At 31.6% G+C, this 23,003-nt stretch overlaps 1 protein-coding gene across 1 annotated transcript in view; it reads right to left on the bottom strand.

The window, feature by feature from the left end:
* The window catches only part of LOC106709024 (lachesin-like), a 40,828-nt gene that overhangs the window by 12,618 nt on the left and 5,207 nt on the right, over window positions 1-23,003 (bottom strand). The window contains exon 2 of the mRNA XM_045682767.1: window positions 11,370-11,492. Within this exon, the coding sequence (XP_045538723.1) occupies window positions 11,370-11,430 (61 nt within the window). The 5' untranslated portion in view covers window positions 11,431-11,492. The remainder of the gene's footprint in view (window positions 1-11,369; window positions 11,493-23,003) is intronic.

Here is a 23,003-nt window from a genome sequence, read left to right as displayed (position 1 = left end):
GCGTTTAGGGAAAGTTCACATTGAAACAGGTGATGCAAATTTGATGACTTTACCTTTACACGTACTTGCCTTTAAAATGTTACCTGTAGTTTTTTTGTTCCTGTTCGTTTAACGATAAATATTAAATTAAATCAACGGTATGATACGAGAAATATGCCAATTGAAACCTATACTTAACTATAAAGTGTACACAATTTTAATTGGTACACTTTAATCTATTAATTTATTTATATTTTTCCTTGTTAAATCGTAATTTTGAGTGTCTATTATGATGAGCGGTCGCTACGCTATTTCAACAAATGCAGGTTTCCGCTTACTCGCTTGCCACCTTATGATTTAAGGAAATATTTAACTATATTACTGTAAAAAAACAACTTATCACTGTTTTGTCTGTCAAGTTACTAATAAAATATTGTTTCAATTCAAGTACTTAATTAATGTATATAATAACATATAAAATGTCCCTATTTATTTTAATCAATTGCATCTAATTTTCATTTTTACTTTTTTTTGTAAAGTTGTTTCATAAAAAATGAGTGTTATCATTCAATGGTTCAAAGTTGCCAATTCAAGTAAATCAGCAATAAATCGAGACGTATTCAGTAATCTTTGTAAGCTGTTTGTATAACTTCCGTCGGCTAATTGCCTCGATGACGTTGAAACCGGAAACTGAAAAGATTGCCGTCAAATAGCGAATGCTTTCATTTCTCCTTTTCACAGAGACTAATTCCGTCTACTAAGATTGATACCAAGTTGTTTATCCCGTCGACTATTTGATCTACAGATTTTTTTATTGATAAGACATAACGACGAAACAACTCATTGCTAAATATTTTATAAATTTCATAAAGTTTTTTACTGTTATACTATTGAAATATTAATTAAATATTATACATCACTCACAGCATTATTAATAAGTGAAAGGAAAAATACTTGGGCAACGTAACTTTCATTTTTGCGAGGCTCTATCGAATTGTAGCAATGTGAATGACGTTGGCTTCAAAGAAGAAAGCGGCAATGATTGATGAGAAAATTAATTAATACGCCACTTCCTTCCCGGGCGGCGGAAAAACAAAACGACTGTCGAGATAGAGATTTTATTCCAATTTATAGTGCAGTATACGTTTAAATGAAATTCTTAGATAAAGAAAATGCTATGGCGAAAATATTACAGAAAGAGGTCATATGCTGATATTATTTTTTTAACGAATAAATAGTATGCTAAAAAGATCAATACAGTCTTGATTACTGCTTATTCGAGCCACTTTTATCATTATCATAGATCTAAAAAACTACCATAAAAGTACTCAAGAAATTACGCGTACCAACTGGCACACAATCGATTTTATTCCACTCTTAAAGTGGTGCAAAACTTCTTCCACATGTTATATGAAATGTCGTATTTCACAGACGATTTTCTACAGCACGAATTAAGTCTATTCATTTAAAAATAATAGCTTTTTTGTTCAACTAAATCGACCTCTTAATAAAAAGGCAAGGTTTAATCTAAAACGAGAGATTAAAATTAATCGTTCGAAAGAGATAAGTTCTAACGATTTACAGGTCTGTATAAAAATGTTAATGTTGACTGTAAGAAAACAAATTAACCGATCGTGAAAATCTTAATATTTTAATTCAAATCGTCGAGAAGAAAAACTGAGGGAATTAAACAAGGCCGCAGTGCTATTACTATCCGGAGAACGCCATATTTCTCAACCCTTTTTCCTCAGTTACCAAAGTTTTAATTAGTGCCAGAGGACATTATCCAAGCTCTTCTAACTTCTGTCTCGTGTATTCGATTCTCCTTACTTTGTGTATCTGATTTTTCTTTATAAAGGCTTCATAAAGTATCACTTGATGGTACTTTATTCAATACATTTTTATTATTTATAGTAGCTTTTTTATTGTAGTCTTTTATAACTTAATTGTTTAACAAACCACTTTTACAATCTTAACAGCTTATCCAAAATCTTACACAATAATTGTTAGGGCACTTTTTGTACGTATATTACCTAGCGGCTTAGAAAAATTATGCGAACACATTTGCTGAATATTCTTATGGATATTCTTTCTTATAAAGTCGCGAATAAATATGTATTATTAATTAACATTCTGAAGTAATGTTGAAAACGAAACGCTTAAAGTCTGCCGAAGCGAGGGGCGAGGGATCACAAGTCAAGCTGAAGATGCGTCCCCGTTTCACTTAATCCCCGGCAGCGCGGGATGAATGGACATAATTTTCTGTACTTGACACTGTGTCTAGCTCTGTCATTGTGGTGCTCAACTACTTGTTTTGTTCGTTTCGTGAGTGCTACGATTTTATATCCATCTTAGATGTACTTTAAATGGGATTTTTAGTACTGTTTTTATTTTGCTATTTACACAAGGGTTTTTTTTTTTCAGTTTTTTAATATATTATTAAGCATTAAGGGTTTAGCTACAAGAATCTGTTTGAATTCGGAACACTTCAAAATAAATAATTGTATAAAAATCGTATAGTATCACTTATTGCTTACAATAATTAAATAATAGAAGAATTGTAAACCTTAAGTGGCGATAGGCCGGCCATATTGCCCGCAGAACGGACAGCCAATGTGGCCGCAAAGAGCTGGAATGGCGGCCACGTACAGGTCGACGCAGAGTGGGCAGGCCTCCCGCAAGATGGACCGATAATCTGGTCAAGGTTGCGGGAGTATCCTGGATGCGGGTTGCACAGGATCGATCATATGGCGATCTTTGAGGGAGGCCTATGCCCAGCAGTGGGCGTTACGAGGCTGAATGGATGGATGGATGGATGGATGGAAAACAACTTAACTTTTAATAATAGCTCAACTAATAAAGGAAAGAGAATATACTTTATTTATATACAGTTAATTTTTAGAATTGGAAGGAAACTTGCTGTAGTGACGATTTTCGTCTTACGTGCTTTGAATTCAGTTGATAAGTGCTCGGAATTTTCTCAAAGACAAATAACAATTGAGCATTCTTCGAGTTTAATTGTGCCGGATATAAAATTTATTTGTTCTACTTATTTTTTGATCATTCGTTTTTATAAACGTATCTATTATTTATTTTAATAAGCTAATTGCATACACCTACTTATGTCTATTTTACGTACTAATGCATAGTAAGAAATAAATAAAAACTAGAAATTAGATCAGGATATAGCATTTAATGTACACTGATCCGTTTCCACTCAAGTACGATATTCCTGCAATTTTATATGTATTAAATATTACCTTAAAATACCTTACCATAAAAAGGTACCCATCTGAAAACTCTACCTTTCGATTAAAATCGAAAAATAATCAAAACCGGAGCAACAGGAGCAGAGTTACGCGGTAACACACATATGAAATACAGTCGAATTGATAACCTCTTTTTGAAGTTGGATAAAAACTTAAATAGTATTAATGGGATCTTTACCAATAAATAATGACGTACTTATACCGAAAGCATTGCACTGATACATATTTATGGTGAAACTTATAATCATGTAATAATGTCAATCAGCCGCGGACGGAGAATTAAAATACGTTTTTAACTAAACAGTGTATAACAGTATTTTTTGGAGTTGTACAGTAAATGTCTAACATAAAATTCTGTTATCTTAAATAAAATTTATCTTAGTCATTGTTAAAATAATATTTTTAATATAGAATTTGAAACATAAACATATTTTTCCAACGTGGAAAGTGGAAGCGAATCGTATTACGTCTTTATAGCTATATCAGGTTATAATGCCCCGCTATTGTTCTTATTCAGGGCAAATTGGCTTATGAAAGCGATTTAAATTTGCAAGAGATTCAATTTACATAACGAGCGATTTGTACCTCATAAAGATTATTAAACCTTCTGCTTCTCATTTTGTTTGCACGTTTTTCTTCCTTCGCAAATAGACTCTTCATTTCAACCCTATTTTAAATCCTTTAAATCAAGTACAACAGTGACAAAGTTTGTTAATCGATTTAACACGGAGTGAGGATTTTTGGTAAGCAATATTACATATAAATTACATTTATAAATAGAACAAAAGAGCGAAATCGCGATAAGATTAAGGCTTTGTCATTTTTCAATCTCATATGTAAATGTTTTCTTCGCATACAAAAAAATTATTTCATTTTATGTATGTAAATGACTGCACCTGATATATGTTAAATCAATGAATTTGTTGCATTCACTTGTAATAAAACAATTACTCAATTCTGATGTAAATTACATGAATGTTTTAATTATCAACTAAATTAAACCCTTTACGACACTTGGAAAGTCTTGAAAAATTTATACGGCAATATTAACATAAAATATTAGAGAATGAGACGGTTCGTTTTGTAACAAATGTAAATAACCTCAATTAAATTAAGACAGAGACGGCGCAAGAGATTCTACTTCTGCTCTTTACAATTAAAAGTTTTAATTATTCTTATTGAAACTTTGTAGTCCTTACTTATATTTAAGTTATAGTCATCATTTTTTTTCATTCAAATTCAAAAAAATTAAATTAAAAAAAAAAAAAATGATGACTATAACTTAAATATAAGTAACGACTACAAAGTTTCGATATTTAAGTTATAGTAACTACTAGCTTAGCTAGCTTAGCTAAAAATAGAAAACGGGGTAAAAATTATCCTATGTCCATTTCCTGGTTCTAAGCTACCTGCCCACCAATTTTCAGTCAAATCGATTCAGCCGTTCTTGAGTTATAAATGGTGTAACTAATACGACTTTCTTTATATATATAGATAGAAGATAGATTGTACATAATATTCATTGATAATGTCAATACGATAATTTGTATCTTAACTATGTTTTTTTACTGCTTTCTATTTATATATAAGATATAAAGTATGTCAAGGAATGTTCAAATTACGCATAATCTCATACCGTTTTTAAGATTCGTATCATAAATTATTCGCGACTTATGCTCCAAATAGCAAAGAGTGATGTGTTGAAAATAAAATTACTCTCTAAATTTTATTCATCCTCATCTTGGATTGAAATATCACTAAATTTTCGCTTATTCAAGTCGTAATTTTTTTCTTTCTTTTTGGCTTATTTTTGTTTTAGAATTATCTTTTAAAATGATTGTTAATAATTTCATAAGAGATCATAAATTATAAATAAAATTCTTAATCGCAGACGCTTTCAGGAAATATTATTACCTATAGTGATTTTTCTTCTTGGAGTCATTGTGAAATGAATAACAAAAATTTAACTTATTCCACAGTCTATAATCTCATAGGGCATTTTTTTTGGAACGAAGTTCCTTATCGCGCGTTGTGAAAGGGGGCTAGACGGAAAAAATTCTTACGAAAAGTTGTCACGACACTTTTTGCTATAGACGAATGAGCGCTAGTTCACCATGGCAACGACGTGACAATATATAACGAAAATTCATAGAAATAAAATGTACTTCTTGTGAAGACTTAAGTTTTTTATTCATAGAATAAACATTGGTTCCTTCACTAATTAACTGAAAGGAACTTCGTTCCATCCGGGTGTCCCTTGACACCTCTCAAGTTTTTTCTATAACTGTACTAGGCTGTTTCCTTTTTCACATATCATAATATGATTTAAATAAAGTCTGTTTGTTTTATGTACTCATATAATAAAAATTCAATAACTTCAGTTAGAATAAGAATTAAAACATTGTAATATTGAAATGAAATATTAAGCACCGAAGCCTTTTGTGCGTTTTAAATTTTAGCTTTTAATAAATGTGTATAGATTCTAAATCCACCCATTTTTAAGAAATAATGTAATTTAAAATATAGTATTTCAATGTTATTTTTAATACTGTTATTTCTCAAGCCTTTAATTATGTTCCGAGCCTAATCACAGGGTGCGGACTTTGATAAAAGGTTCAAGAAATTTTGCAATTATATACTTTTTAAAGTTATTTATAAAACAAACGAGATTAAAAGATACTGCAGGTAAGATTTTACTTCATAATTGTAAAAATCTCGAGTTTTTAGTTTTACGTGGCTATCTATGTTTTTTATGTGTGAGAGTTCCTATATTGAGACTTCTTGTAGCCTAAACGGTCTATTACAATAATTATATTTCGTTGATAAAATGAATTAAAAACATTGAATTAATAAATGAAATGTTACCAAAAATGAAATGAAAATGAAGCTTCTATGTTTCTAAAGTTAATTTTAGAACACTCTAGCAACTGTTAAATTCATCCAAATAGGCGGAATTCTCGCGTCATCGGGTCGCATTGAATGTAACTTTCCACGCGTACATCTCCCCATCAATAATCATTGGCGATACAATGTTCAGTCTAACGGTCGATGTAAACGCTTCTCTTCTGAATCAATTACCACTCAATTGAGTATTCAAGTAATATCGTGTATTTTCTGTATTAAATCGTTACTCTATTAATGAATTAAATGAGTGTAAGCAGCCACTTTGCGACTTAACTTTGTACTAGAATTTGAAACTAAGTATTCTTTAAACATTCTAATTTCTCTTAAACTCGAACTCCTCTCTCCTGAACTGTATGCTGATAGCTGTACAAAAATGAAAATGTAAAATGTGTGTCACTTATTTTAATCGTCCAGTAAAAATAGTAATAGCCTGGTATCGACCACGGTTTCGATTTCTGTTTTAAAAGTAGTCATAAAGATTAGATATCAGAAAAGAATATTGGAAATAACTTGAATATATTTTCTATATAAAGCACCATCTCGGCACGATGGACAGATACAAAAATTATTGAGAGATTATCTTGACTCAACTTCCTAGTTTTTTGTTATATTCGTGGAACGAGTCTATCTATTTTTGCTGACTCAATGGATTGCCGAGTGAAGTTTTATTTACACACATATGTCAATTATTTGTTAAAGTCCTTCCAGTGTAGATTTCTTACACTAAATTCACACTCAAACAAATCTTACTATGGAATACAATGAAGGTAGTATAAAAGAAAATATAAAAATAAACTAGCTGTCCCCCGCGAATCCGTCTGCGCGGAATAAAAAAAAACTTAGTACCCTATGTGTTCTGCGAGATCCATGCAACCGTTCCAGAAATACCTTCTAACAAGCATCCATCCATCCATCCTAGCATTCGAATTTATAGTATTAGTAAGATTCCAGTTGAAACGTTGTTAAACGATAATTGACTTAATAGCGTTTCTGTTTGAGTTGCTTCGACATTTCACAATTAAAAGACCTTCAATGCCTGAATAGATCAATACAAACACAAAGGCAATACAGGTTAATGTTGTTTATCGAAAAGCGCAAGTTAAATAAACCAAACATTAAGTTGAATTTGAATTTCTGACGGCGGTCGTTAAATTCACTCGGACGGACGGAGCCGGCCTGTCATCGATTTACGCTAATTGATTGTAACATTTCACGCATGGACATCGCCTACCGATAAAGATTCGTGTTTCAGTAGCGTTCTGTAAAATATTTTACGTGTATTATTATTCCTCTAATGGGGTAACGATATACATTCATAATAAAAAAAATCATTAATCCTGACTATCTTAACCCAATGAAATTCCACGAAAGCCGTTTACACTAAAGGAAGTCATCGGAATTGATATAGATGTAAATCCGCATACATAAAAACATATGTATTCACATACCTGACCAAAACTGACATATCATTTATCAAAGCTATGACGAAAAGGACAGATGATACAGAATGAAATACTGTGGTTACGACTTCATTATTTTCATTGTGTTGGCTGTATAATTTTTGTATCAAAAGATATAACAGGTTTTAAAACTTGAGAGCCAGGCTATTTACACTGTTATTATGTTTGAAAATTTAACGACTGCAAATTCCACAAGCTCATTACAAGACGTCGTATATTTTCCGTAGCAGTCGGGATCTGCTTTCGAGCGGGATTTTTGCCATCACAATGACATCATAAGTGCTAAGCTGATAATACTTAAAACATTCTTACGATATTTGTATTAAATAAAGTAGAAAAAAATACTTAACATTTATAATCTTACTAATATTATAAATGCGAAAGTTTAGATGGATGGATGTTTGTTTGATGGTATCTCCGGAACGGCTCAACGGATCTCGATGAAATTAGGCATAGATGTAGATCATAGCCTGGAAGAACACATAGGCTACAAATTAAGTCTTTTCAAATTCGTCGCGGGTGACAGCTAGTAGACTCTTAACTTAACAATGAAGATGTTTTAGCAGAAAAATAAAATCGAAACATGTTGGTTTCCAATGAAAATCCTTTTAATAATGAAAGGGTTTCAAAAATGTCTCGTTATCGTGATAAAGGGATGAATCCCTTTCTTTTATTACTTTTCGATTCGCGATTTCTAAGCATTTGCCTTTTGTTGTAGTCCTTTCAACTACAATGATAGGATGAACAAAAAAAAGACAAAATTTAACGACACAGTTCGGAAATGTTTATTTAATTTAGGTCTTTACTAAGACTTTTGTGTAACTTAAGTATTTTGTAATTGAATAATTATATTTAAAATCATTATAACAAGATATTTGATTTTTTTATTTCAATAACCGTAAACCGAAATTGCTCGTTATTCATAGAGTTTATTCAGTGTTCTATAACTATTAATATAACATTTAAACTCATTCATACAATTTCACTGAAGTACAAATTTTTAAGTCGATCTATTTTAGCTATCTAACAGTCTAATAGTATTTTATTCCTGCTTTATTTAAGTTTAATTTAACAAAGATTTCTTAATGAATTTCGTCCATTAATCGCCGCCGTCTCCCTGCGTTAGCTGAATCGAGCATTGAGTACGATTTATCTTACGGCCACAAGATGCCGTCCCGCCGACCTTTCAAATACCAGCCTAATCCATTTTTTATTACATCATGATACAAATTTAAACTATATTGCATTTGTAAGATATATACTGAAAATATGCATAAATTAAGCCTAATCCTAGTTTATTCAGGCTAAATATTAACGACATTATAGATTCGAATCCACGATCTCTTTTACACAGTACGAATTTTTAATCATTTGTGTGTTTATGCAAAAATTATTTTCTGCAGTATTTTGTAAATGTTGCATTTAAAGTAGATTGCATAGAATTAATGATTACCGAGAACACACTGAAAACCTTTCCTCTGAACTACAAAGTAGAACATTTTGTATTTAATAATAATACCATATTACGTTTTAAATGTTAATATTGCTATTTTCACAAACAACACGCCTACGCTCTCATACGAGGGTACGTAATGTCATTAGTACCGCTACGGCGTAGCACTCAGCTCTGCGCACGTCACTCAAACAGTGCTACAATGCAATAACTTTAATTTGTTTATTTTTAAATTATTTAATCGACTGTTGTCTAATTACTTTTATTACTGGTGCACCTAACATTACTTCCACTTTGGAAAGCGTTAGCGCTGGGAGAAGGAGTGGCAGAAAAATCTCCAATTACGCTTCTATCATTGACAAGAGAAAACCTGCCTGTATCGCAAGAGTGATTGCCGTAGTCGACAGCGACTGTGGCGGGTAGTGTGACTGCGAAGTTTATTAACCCTAACCTTTTTTTTTTCTTTTTTTTTACCCTAACCTGAGCGATAGTGGTTCCGGTGTTGGGCTATGGTTGACAAGTCCAGGTCTGCGTGTAGATCGCTATTGCATTGGTACTACTGGGCTCCCATGGTTCTACGTAAAATGTATTCTGAATCACCTGAAGTGGATGTATTTATTTCGGAGCTACGTTCGCGAATACCGGACTAGCGTACCTCATGACGGGACGTACTACTGATTTATAGAGTGTCACCTTGTCCGAAGGGACATTTTACTCTTTTTATTAAATTACTCTATTTATTAAGTAATGCGATGCGGTAAGACGACCTAAGTTAAAAGCAGCAAATGTATCATCATAGTCAAATTTATTAATTTGAAATTATAATTAAACATATTCTGATGAAGCCGTTTAAGTGTCACCTTGATAGTTTAATAAAAGAGTTTCAGAGAATATATTTAAACTTACAACTTTTTAAGCAGATGACTGAAAACCGAAGATAATTTCGTGGTAGGTTTTTCTTAATAGAAATATAAGAGTAAATAAGTGTTTTTGTCACTTGGCAGTTATCACCTGCCGCCAGCCGGTATGTAAGACTAAGCCGAGCTTGGGGCGCGTTATTTCATAAAGTAAATATTTATGAGGGAAAGGAGTTTTTCGCGCGCGTCCTACGGTAAGCCGCCTGATCCGAAAAGACATAAACCTCTGGGGATCCAGTTCTCAGTTCACAAAGGCAACGTTTGTTACTTTTTTCTGAAATAACTAAATGTATGTGTATTTTTTCCACTTCGTTGCTGATATTTTTATATTTAATTTAAGAAGAAGAGCAATGTCAAAATGATTTTATATGTTCAAAATTATTTTCGCGATTGATAATGTTTATTCTAACGGTATTTCAAAATCTTCTTTCTTTGAAATGATTACTTTTATTAAAATGAAAAATGTGCCTATTTTTAAAAATTATTCAGATTTCAATTTATTTTTAAGTATTTAAAAGGAATATAATCTAACATATATAACCTTACATTACTTCACCCGCCTGACGCAATACTAAGCTTTTATGTAAGTATATATTATATTAATATGTTATATTATATATAACGATTGAGGAAGTATGGATGAATGTTATATTGTATCCCTTTCACGGATAAAAACGTGTTCGTGTTTTTATATAATGTGTTGTACTGAGTTCTAGGAAGGTCTATTTCATTGTGATTCTTAAATCATTTCTTTTCAGTACATAAAGCTATTTCCTTAAATTATAAAAACAGTAAATTACAACAAAAAAATATTAAAAAAAATACAAAACAGCAAGTACAACAAAAGTAAATTTATTAAGGAAAACGATTTATAATTTTTTATTATTACTTTACTAAGCTCGATTTACAATCACAATATTTTTGTTTTTTCACTTCGCACTACGCCTCCAGTATATGAACGTTTATGGGATGTAAAGAGAAAAACAGGCGAAAAAGTAAGAAGAGCTTTATGTAAATTTTACGCGAATTTTCTAACTTACCAAGACTCTAATATTGTTAGTAGCAAACAACGACTTTCAGGCAGAAGGCATTTTTTAGATGAAAACATGTAAATTTTAACATCGCTGTTTTTTTTACTAAAATAAAAGATAAACATTGTAATAATTTTCAAGAGCACTGGCCTAATACTATGGTGAGACTAGATCTGATATCATTCGATTTCTCCGTCTAAGGTGCAGTTCAATAGGCTAGAGAAGAAGCTCGATGGAGTACGATGGAGAGTGAAATATCGGCGGTTTTTGAATGGGAGTCTAAAAACGCACTTTTTTATGTTTTGGTTATTAAAACTCATGTCGATGGCTTAGCTGCTTAGATAGCAATAGCTTACCGTGCTTGCCGCTGGTGACAGCTGCGAGGGCGGTGCTAAGTAGTAGGAGATGCACCAGCATTCTGCCCTGCCCGGCGCCGCTCTCGGCCGCACATCGAGACGCAATACTTGTAGCTGCCACCGCTGCAATAGAACAACTGCCTTAATATCTTAAGTTAAATGTGTGATGATTTCGCGGTTGTTATTTGAACGTTATGGCTGTATATATTTCTAGTAAAACATCCTTTTTCACTAAAATATGGAATCTGAGATTCTGAGACTGAGAGAGGGAATTTTGTAGACTCTAAGAAATGAAAATAAATCCTGCTTAACCTAGTATCTCTATTTTCACCTGTTATTTCACTAGAATTCTAATATTTATTGTGCCACATGTAAAAGATTGGAGAAATAAAAATAAGACAATCTATACTTAATATCATAATAGCAAAAGTCTACATACCAACTTACTGAAATGTAAAAAAAAAAACACTACGACAGTATGAAAATGTAAATATAAAATAAAACAAGTGATAACGTTTGCAACCTCGTATGAAGATTCATAATGATAATATAGCAGTACATTTTTCAGTGGCTTTTAAACAACCCTCGAGTTCACAAGTAGGGCAGCTGCTATCGTATGCAGTGAGCCATACATTATGATCCTAATTTAACGTATCAACGAAGTAACATTCACTCCCAAGTTTAATTTATTTACTGATGAATGTAGATTTCAAAGTCTGTGATAATTCAGAACATTATAAATTTGCAATTTACGAAGTTAATTTAAGGAATGAATATGATATGAATATAATAAGTATGTATCGTAAAGGCTTTTTTTATTATTGTACCTACTAAATTACACACTGAAAACTCGAAAGTGGTTTAAGCAGATGTTAAATTATATATAGAAAACATTTAGAGAATTTCAATCTGCTTTGATGCTGTTTCATTGTCATATGTATTTTTAGTAGACTGTGTGTTGTAGACTTAGATTGAAACTCAACTGCGGCTCAGAGATAAATTATAATTGGACGGTTTTAATAGCGTTTAGAGATTATATAAAATTTACATCTTTTTTTATTAAAATTCACCTCAGAAATTTTCAAGGCCTGAAAATAATAAGCGTTAATTTTCAACTCTCAAAATACCCCTATAAAGATTTAGAACATTATCCGAGCAAAATGCGAAACAAGGATCTATCAGTGTCGTTGCGAAATAATACATAATTCCTCGGAGAAAACCGGGAGCGGTTTGAATAACAACTCTTTAATTGAAAGTTTAGCAATTTGCTCTTCCCTCCCAAATGGACCCGACGGCGTGCGGGCCAACTCTCATCCACCGCGCTTCAAAATTGAACGTAGGCAGATGTTCTTAATTACCGGACCAGATGCAGACTCGCCCCGCCTCCGCCTCTGCCGATATGAACCTACACCTCGCACCCACCGACAATATCTTCAAGCTAAGACTTGCTTAAACGACTGTTTTAAAACCCATGCTTGCCACTGCTGCCGCTAATAGCAACTTTAAAAGGAAATTTACAGAAAAATTACCCTTTTGAAACCAGTAAAAGGGAATTTCCATAAAATGTGTGCCTATTTTTGTTATGAAAAATGACGAATTATATAGGCTTACTTTTGCATTAATTCTGTATACAGTTCGGAAATTATGATCGAAAAGTACGTTATTTACATAATTTAAATTGATATGGGTATTTAAATAGTATTATAATCTTACCAGCTATTTAAAAATAAGATTAATTTATGTGAAATTTCAATTAGAAATTCACAACGACTTCACGTGCTAATTAGATTGTGGCTATAAATCTATTCGTATCTGTGCAAATCTCACATAAATAGGGCCGAACAAATCCCTTGTAATAAATACCACAACACCTCAGCAGCAGGGACGCGGCGACGGACCGGTCCGAATTATGTCACGTAAACATGTCACCGTTGAAATATTCACCAACATCGAATATAATTTTCCCTTACAATTCCGCTCACGTAAATCTCTTTTTACCAACTTAATTTCTTTTGCATAGGTAAGCGTCTAACCTTTTTTATATTACAAACGTAGATTTTAGTTACTCCCGCCTTTTATCGATTATTGAATTACGTTACTCTATGTTTTATACATATTTTAGAGCACACTTAGATTTGATTTACATCCACTGCTTAGAGGTTTCATTTTATTCCAGTAAAATCTAATAGTAGACTACATATATTATGTTATACAGATATATAAATTAATATCTGTGGACTATGTCATCACTGGCTTCTTCAGTCTTTTGGTATTTTTGCGACAACAACAAATATTTTTCAAATTCATGAAATAGTAAAGGGAAAGAAATTTTCTCAATGTAAAAAAATATTAGTAACCACCATAATCTTAATAATATATAAATGTGAAAGTTTAGATATATGGATGGATGAATGTTTGTTTGTAGGTATCTCTGCAACGGCTCAAAGAATCTTGATGAAATTTGCCACAGGTGTAGAACATAGTCTGGAAGAAAAGACAGTCTACTTATTACGGTTTTTTTTCAATTCCGCGCGAACGGAGTCGCGGGCGACAGATAGTATAATAATAATATTGTAACGAATCAGTAAACCACTGACGTCTGTTTTCAAACTTATAAACTTAAAAATAAGTCTATTTGTAACAGATGAAATAATGTAAGTGTAGCGGTAAAACATATTCAATATTCCTCATAGCGTTACACTAAGTACCCTTCATTTTGAGATATGAGACGTATTCAAATGGGGAGATAGCTCAATATAAAGACGTCGTTACGGAGGACAGGCAGAAGGGCCGCCCTACGTGTGGTGCGACATGAGTGAATCTGACGCCCCTTTTTATTTTATCTAACTGCAAGGGCGGTCGAGTTTATGTTTCTCGCCCTTCTTGATACCGTTTTGATAGCGGAAGGGAACAGCTTTCAGATAAATGATTTCCAAGTACGTTCACTAGAAACTGGTAAGTGAATTTAGTTTCAGATTTGCAACTATGTTTTAAAGCTCCCCAACGGCCCGTCGTCGGTTTTAATACACCATTGTAAGGGATGTAATGAAATGGGTTTTCGCCTGTAAGGGTCCTTAAGTGGATTAGATATTATTGCACCAGCTGGAATAAGTGCACGTTTATAGCGGTTTGTTACTCATCTCTATTTGAACTGTATTATTGACGACCAGTACGTACATTTCAGAAATGTTATAATGCAATTTTGTATGACTACTTGTTCTATGTATCATTCAAATATTTACGCATTGAATGAGAATTCGTAATAAATTTAAACTATTTGATTTGAGGTTAAAATTTGCACATCCACAGAAATATATATTCATTTTTTTTGTGTTAGCTTTAATATTATCATGTATACTTTCTAGCTGTACACTATATAATATCACCATAAGGACGTATCCAAAATTAGACGACAACATTAAATTCGTACTAATTTCTAAATCTTTGTAATATTAGTAACAATTGCAATGATCAAGTAGTGAGTAGAATTCGTGCCAACAGCGAAATGTGTTAATGCTGAGTTCTAATCAAAGAGTCGTTAGCCGCGGGCTCGGTAGTCGATTACGACTATTAGGGTATACAATGGAAACTACACGACACTTCCTCGAGATAAGACGACACAACCGATTGCCAAACGCCAAATGTACAGCTTTATGGTGTCTTGATAAATATTTATCTAATTAAAGGAATAGTCACTGAACTCTATGTCACGCTGTTTAATATTTTTAAACGGAAGAGTATTTGTTATCGTCAATGTATTTTCTTTTAATTCACGTATATTTATACGTCACCCATGTGTTAGAAAAATATTCAATATGATAATCTGATAAATATGTTTTTAAAATACTCTTTATCACATAGAACACTATTAACATCATATTCCCTATGAGTATTAATAAAATCCTATAGTTCCTCACAATTAGAGGTGCAGACTACATTAGCAGAACTATACATGTGTTTCGTCGTCAACAATTAATCTTCATTAATGGCCGGGCGATGTGCGGCTCACCAAAGTCACGAGATAACAGTGATCCATGTCTTTGTCTACACTATTACTATTTTACTGCTTCATTTTCATCTTGTCTGAAAATACTCAATGTTACGACGATCTTATTATGTTGAAAAATATTAGGATCAACTAAATTTATATGAAGTAATATGTTTTTTTGCTGGTAGTGAATCTTAATGTCCTGTCTAAATTGTTCAAGTTTTTATTAAGTTTCATCTTGCATATGAAATTTGAGCGATTTGCCGGTTGCTGATTGAACTGATTTTTTGAATATATGTGTAAATCGCGTAACAATCCAATATTATGATATGTTTTTATTAACTTTTAACATGTGTCTTATTTAATGTGTCTATATCAAAATTAAATACGTACAAGGAAATGAACGATGAGAAGACCAATATGTCAGGAATATATTCTTCATAACCACAGCCTACAAAATTTTAAAACTTTAACCTTAGCCTTCTTAATAAATTAGGTGAGTGTAATTTTATTTTCATTGAATGTTTTATTACATTTTACTAATCCAATTCACAAATTACGAGAGAGCTATTTTCTTGATGTGCTGAAATAAACATATGATTGGTTCATGTGATGTGGTCGAACTTTTACTGCTCATGGAATGATGAGACTCATAAAAATAAATTGGTGGCTTTGAATTAATATGTACTTTGATAACACAAATATATTTAATAATTATTATTATTTATTTACTTGTCATCTTGGAATTTATGTTATACCATGAATCTATTGCAGTCGTGAGTACTACTCCAAGTGGCAATATTCTGCAGACCTCTCTTGAATACGTAATACACATAATTCCTGAGTATTTCACACCATGAAATGATAAAAAAAAATATTCCTAAATTTACAAAAGATTTATAATGAATGGGAAATTAATGCAAAGTAGTCAGGCCATAAATCCTTCGACCTTTTGAGCAATAAAACAAAAAAATTGTATTAGCAGTTTGATAAAACAAAATCTTTGTTCGACAAGCGTCCCGGAGGACATCCGACAGGGTATTGGGCTTATGTCAAACGAAACTAAACTAGCAATTTATATAATTCTAATAACTCTGTTTAGATGTTGTTTTGTTTATGTTTATTATTTTATTATCACATTTTAGGTGTTTCTATTGTAACTGTCGCCCGCGAGTCCGTCCGCGCGGGATTAAAAAACTTAATTAGAAGCTTATGTGTTCTTCCAGATTATGTTCTACATTTATGACAAATTTCATCCAGATCTGTTGAGGCGTTCTGAAGATATCTTCAAACGAACAACTATCCATGCATCTAAACATTCTTATTTATAATATTAATAAGATAGTAAGATTAGTAATGTTTGCCGTGAATTTTTCGAAAACAAATATTTGACAATTTGTTTAAATCAAATTAATATTTTTAATAAAAAAAAACAAAATAATTTTTTCGATAACTAATAAATATAATCTTATTTTTTTTTAAAGATTTATTTTAACTCACGCCTTTTGTGTAATTAAAAAAAGTGACTTATTTGAATTGAAATTAAAGTTTTGTAACAATTTCTTTAAAAAATAAATTTTAAGAGACGTTAAAAATAACAAAGAATACCAATTGTTACTGATCGTTAAATTCATTGCCCGTGATCAAGAGGGGTCCTAATTGAAATATATAACTTAAGAAGACCTTAAATAACATGTCACAGCTCGGAATTTGATGGCGAAGGCACATTGTTAATGGTAGTTGTTTCTCGCGCACCATCAAAAACGATCTCCATAAAATTTTACGGTGACTACGCTCCACGAAAATTGACAAAATTATTTCATTCCTTCCCCTTCATAAACACAGGTGGTTGCTTCATACTTTAGTACATAATTGTTTACCGATTTGTGTGTTTACATAATTTTATATTAGGCTCAATATATGACAAAGTTACTCTTGAAGTTACATTTTTTAACCGTTATTATGAACATCGATGTAAATATTGAAATAAAATCTCAAATCTATAACGTTTTTGTATACAACTAAAACTACAAATGAATGTCTTGGCTAAGTTTCGATAAGATCAAAATATGTAATTATTTAGTCACATAGAGTCTTATTACAAATAATATATTTCTTGCAGCGAGAATATTTTAACTTAAAACTATGAGAAGGAATACTTTTGGATATTAAATAGATGCTTTTAATATTTAGTTAAGAGCTTTTAAATATAATGCGTGTGGGTACTTGTTTATAATAAGTACCGCAGTATTCTAGGGCCATTTGCCCTGCTATAAACATGAATGGCGCCAAAACGTCTCTCTTATCTCGGGCATTTCTCAGAGGGGCGGAAGCGAGGTCCCAAAGGCACTGCGCTTTCTTCAAGTATGATCCTAAAGGTTCTTAAAATAAGAGCCATCGGGATCTCTTTGAGAAAGTACTACTTTTTTAGCAAATGGTTTGTGAAGAAGAAACTCACAACCGATTCAGATATTGATTTCTATTTAGACGATAGGATTCGTCGCTTTCAGAAAAAACCTCAATCGGTTTGCTCCTGAAATCTTTTTATTGCTTGGGGACTCGATAAAATTTAATCTCAGAAAAACACAAACAAGGAATAGTCTAGAGATTGAAAAGATTGATGTACCTCACCATTATAAAGAAGGTTGTTGTAGTTATTATTTTTTAGGTACAATTAATAAAAAAGAACGATCATATCATGGTTTTAAAATACATACATACCTAATTTTAAGCACACATAGGGTGTTACCATTGTCAAAAAATATGTTAGTATTGATGTATGCAAGAAAAGTTTTGTACAGACTATCATAAATATCTATAAAAAATTCCTCTCAAAGACCAACTCAGAGTATACCTTTTACCCTTAACATTTGTTTCACATTATAATCAGTAATTTTAACCAGTTGTGCTATAATTTTTAGATGTTTATTAAAAAAAGAATCCAGCCAAAGACTCAGTTTAACTCTATTCAAAGAACAAGTCGCACAATTCGTCGCAAGTTTCACGGAGAAGTTAGTCACTCATGAATATTAAGCAGTAAACGCAGTTATAATATACGCAGAGATAAATGTTCATGTCGTATTTAATTATTTATCTTTGAGAATTTAAGAAACATTTTAACGTTAATATACAGAATAAGAAATCATAGACCCGTCGATATACGAGCAAGTCATATTGTCTTGATTATTTAACGTTGAACGAATCATCGGTTAAGTCAGTTTGTGAAAAAATCTTATTTAGAACAATAAAAACGATTTCTTAATTTTGTTTGTCGACATTTTAAATGTAACATTTTTAAAATGTAATGGAAATACAAATATTTTATTTCTTTAAATTAATTGTTCTATATATAATATATAATAATAAGGAACAGTCTTTTTTAAAAAACGTATCTGCAATGTGTGAAAATTGTTTAGTAAACGCGTGACCAAAGAAAATTTTGTTTTTTCAACTTATTTGGGCCATGTAATTTTGTTGCGTTAGCCGGCGGATATAGGTATAAAATTACGAAATGGGATGAGATTGTTTGTTCACAAACAGCGAGTGTCCGCTTATTAGATGGGTCTGTTGTAATAAAAACATCGCCTTATTACACTCCCGATGACACGACTTTAGATCGAAAATTCAAATTTCAACGTAAAGCTTGCCACACACGTTCAATTTTAACTGCACAGTTTTAAATGAATAGTCGAAAGGTACGTATTTAGGATTTTTTTAGCAAAAGGTAGCAGACGAGCAATCGGCCACCTGAATCCACCAAAATAACAAAGTCACCGTATCTTAACAGAGGTACAGTACTAGCACGCATATTTGTGACAATTTGTACAATCATCGTCAATTATGTCAAAATTTCTATGAGATTTTGGTGTACTTTACGCCTAGGGCGCTGCACAAATTATAAAATAAATTTTGGTTTCGAAATTTGAGGACCATATAATGGCGATTGTTAAAAATATTCGTGTTAGGACCACAGTTCCCAATTTTGACTGCACATGTAGGTTTTGACCTAACATTAAGATTGTTTAGTTAAAATTGAAGTGTGTAGCGGGCCTAAAACGATTTGTTTTCGTTGATGAAATAAAAATAAAATGTGATTTAACAATGTGTGATTTTATACATAATGCGGCCATTAAGTTTGATAATATCCATCTATATAAAGTGCAATAAAACACCCTTCACAAGCCGTAACCCTCGCACTCAATGCGCGGTTTCTATACGAATATGGTAATTTCGAAACATTTTATGAATTGTAAAACATTCGGGTAATGTAAATGTCTTTATTTATATTAAAATAACAACTTTAATATACAAACTCACTTCATTATTTGGAATACAATGAAAAAGTGTGTTTTGTTTATTCTTTTCCACTGTTATTTACATTAAATTATTTTACTGGATTAAAAATAATGAAGAACTTCTACAAAGAAAATATAATGAACGAAAAAAGAGAGAAGAATGAAATTAAGATAAAACATGAAAAATAGAGGCGAAGTTGGTAGAGTACGCTAAAAAGGTATAGCAGCAGACAAACATATAATAATATAATATAATAATAATAAAGATTATACTAATTGAGTATGGGTTTGATTATGAACCTTTAGTTTTCCGTGCCTCAATTATGACTAGTCGTATTAAAATTTCTTAAAGACAAATTTCTTGTACTAAAATACGAAATGACCAGCGTTTTTTATTATTTAATATTCTCTGTATTTTATATAAAGCCATATTTTTAACGTGAAAAATTCCAAGAGGAAAAAATAGAAAAGAAACAAATTTTCGAAATTCGGTTTTCAGTAACATTTAAAATTTTAATAGTACTCTTTATTTTTGTAACCATCTTTCATAACAAATAGATATTCCAGAAAATATTTTTAGTAGAAAATTAAAAAAAGAACACGAAAAAGGCGTACAAAAATATAGACTCGAATTCCTAAATAAATTCCGACGTTACTTATATTTTCAATGTGTAATATTCACCGGGTTGCTTGGGGCTTGTTAAAACGTATAACGAAAATTTGCTCTCGACCCCGAGGCTTATAAATATTAATATTTCCTATCTCAGCTGTTAATTACCCAGACAACTACGGATGAACCCCGCCCTGTATTCATTAGGACAAACCTAATTAGTATAGACAAACCCGAGCAAGTTGCGACAGAGCACATTCTTTGTCAAGTATTGAATTATCTTGTGCGGTTTCTTGTGAAAATATATGTTATTAAAGAAAATCACCTTTGATATTATTAACCTCTTGACGTTTTCTCATCTTAATATTTAATATAACTATAAAAATTGCTATTTCATTTTAGGAACATATAAATTAAAATTCTTTAACTACCACAAATCGAAATCTTTAAATGACAAAGGAACGATTGCAACGATATAAAATTAGAGCTCAAGTAATTAACGGAAATGTGGTACTTAAAAGGAGATGTTCCATTTAGATGTGCCACCCACAGTAGTTCTTATCGGCTTCAACTAATGTACGTACGTGTACGGACAGAGGAGCTACTGACATTTGCAAATGTACGGCTTTCCACAGATTATATCTATACTTTCTTTTTTCTATAAAAATAATCTGGTAATAAAGATAACCTAAAAGTATTCGTATTAAACACATTTGAAATCTTCAACATTATTGATATCACATATTCAATAGCGGAAAGTACCAAATTGTTCTTTAATACAACATAAAGTCAATGGTTCAAATTAGATCTAATATATAAAATTCTCGTGTCACAGTTTTCGTTCCCGTACTCCTCCGAAACGGCTTGACCGATTCTCATGAAATTTTGTGAGCATATTCAGTAAGTCTGAGAATCGGCCAACATCTATTTTTCATAAACCCCCCCCCCAATTAGTTTTTTTTTTAACTGGGCGCGGACGGAGTCGCGGGCGACATCTAGTATTTTTATAATAAATGATTCTTTTATGTTATTCCAGTAGTAACAAAAGCAAGATAAAAAGGATTCTTTTTTTAAAATATTTTAATTTAGCGTATTGTTGTTTAAGTTACTTTTAGTATTGTATTTCAATGGATAACTTGCAATAAGCAATTTCATAGAGCAAAGCCATGTTTGACTAAGTTATCTACTATTAGGGTTAAAAGCTTTCACCTCTAATCTGCAACATCTGGACGATGTTTATATTCAGAGGGTCCACGACAACCTCTATAATGACTCACTGTTGAGAAAATTTTTGCTGATGCCATACGCACCTATATAAACTTAGTAAAATAAAAAAATAACATTTCTAGATATATAGGTAATATAGAAGTAACAATGTCGCGTACTTATAATTAGAAAGTTTTTCCTGACAGAATTAAGTTTTCTCTTCTATATTTAGCTGTCGCCCGTGACTCCGTCCGCGCGGAATTAAGAAAAAACTTAATTGGTAGCTTATATGTTCTTCCAGACTATATCTATGCCAAATTTCATAGAGATCTTTTGAGCAGTTCTGAAGATACGTTCTAACAAACATTAATCTATCCATCCATCCACATAATATTAATAAAATTAGAGCATGAAATCTAAATACAATAAAATACAGTTCATATTTCAATTATTTAAATTGTGGAGTATAACTAAATGAGTGTCAGAAAATTAAACGTAAATCGATGAACATGAAACGCATTTTAGCTCATATCACGAACGCTTCATACGAAAATTCAAACATTTCAAACATGTCTCTATTTAATGCGAGACCTGTCGGTGGAATTTAGAATTGCAATCCTTACTTAGCAATTCTGTGAATCTCCCGGCGCATTATGTTGTTACAAAATGTGGTTCCATTTAAGTGATCGGCGTTTTGGGGCGAATATGTATACAAAAAGGATTTGTATGTGATTTGATATAATTGGTCATTTTTTATTTTAATAAAAAGCTAAAGTGGTTTTATTTAAAATAATGTTTTATTTAAAAATGTCAAATGAAATTTTACTTTTGCCGAATACAGGCATAGCTCATTCACCTTTCCTAAAAATAATACCATTAGAGAAAAAACCGTCTCTCTTTCTATCCTTGATTGCCATTTTAATAATGAATTAGATTATATTGTTATTAATGCATATTATATGACAAACTCGAAAATATTTAATTCAACCCTTGAAGATAATGTTTATTTATTAATTCAAATGTACTGTTTGCCAACTTTAATTGCCTTTTCATGTATAATTAGAGCATGGAGGGCAGGGAATCGGATTTACGGTACAAGTGCCATGAATCTTAATTCCTTAGAGGAGACGAGATATTCATTTTGTAATTAACTCGTTCTATCAGTTTTAACATTGCTTATTCTACTTTATTCAACAGATTTCAGAAATTTCACATCAATTAAAATTAGCCATTATTAATATTTGTCTAAATTCGTAAAGATGATTAGTGATTATGAATAATTTTTTTTTTATTACAATTTTAAGCAAAAGATTTCCATGACTACCTTGTACAAAAGTTCTAGTTTTTATTTAACTAGCTATTCTTTCAGTATTTATGTATGTATTTATAATATTAGATTTCTAATTGTTGATCAAATTACATTACTACGAACAGTAACAACGACACAAAACAATAAACATTTTATGGTGTGACGTAGACAAATTAACGAGTGCACGTGGTATGAAGTGGCGCCAAACAAAATGAGTTAGGGCGCG

This window comes from Papilio machaon, chromosome 2, assembly GCF_912999745.1.
Source record: "Papilio machaon chromosome 2, ilPapMach1.1, whole genome shotgun sequence".
Classification (NCBI taxonomy): domain Eukaryota; kingdom Metazoa; phylum Arthropoda; class Insecta; order Lepidoptera; family Papilionidae; genus Papilio; species Papilio machaon.
Note: the sequence above shows the minus strand (reverse complement) of the source record. Positions and strands in the feature narration are given on the sequence as shown.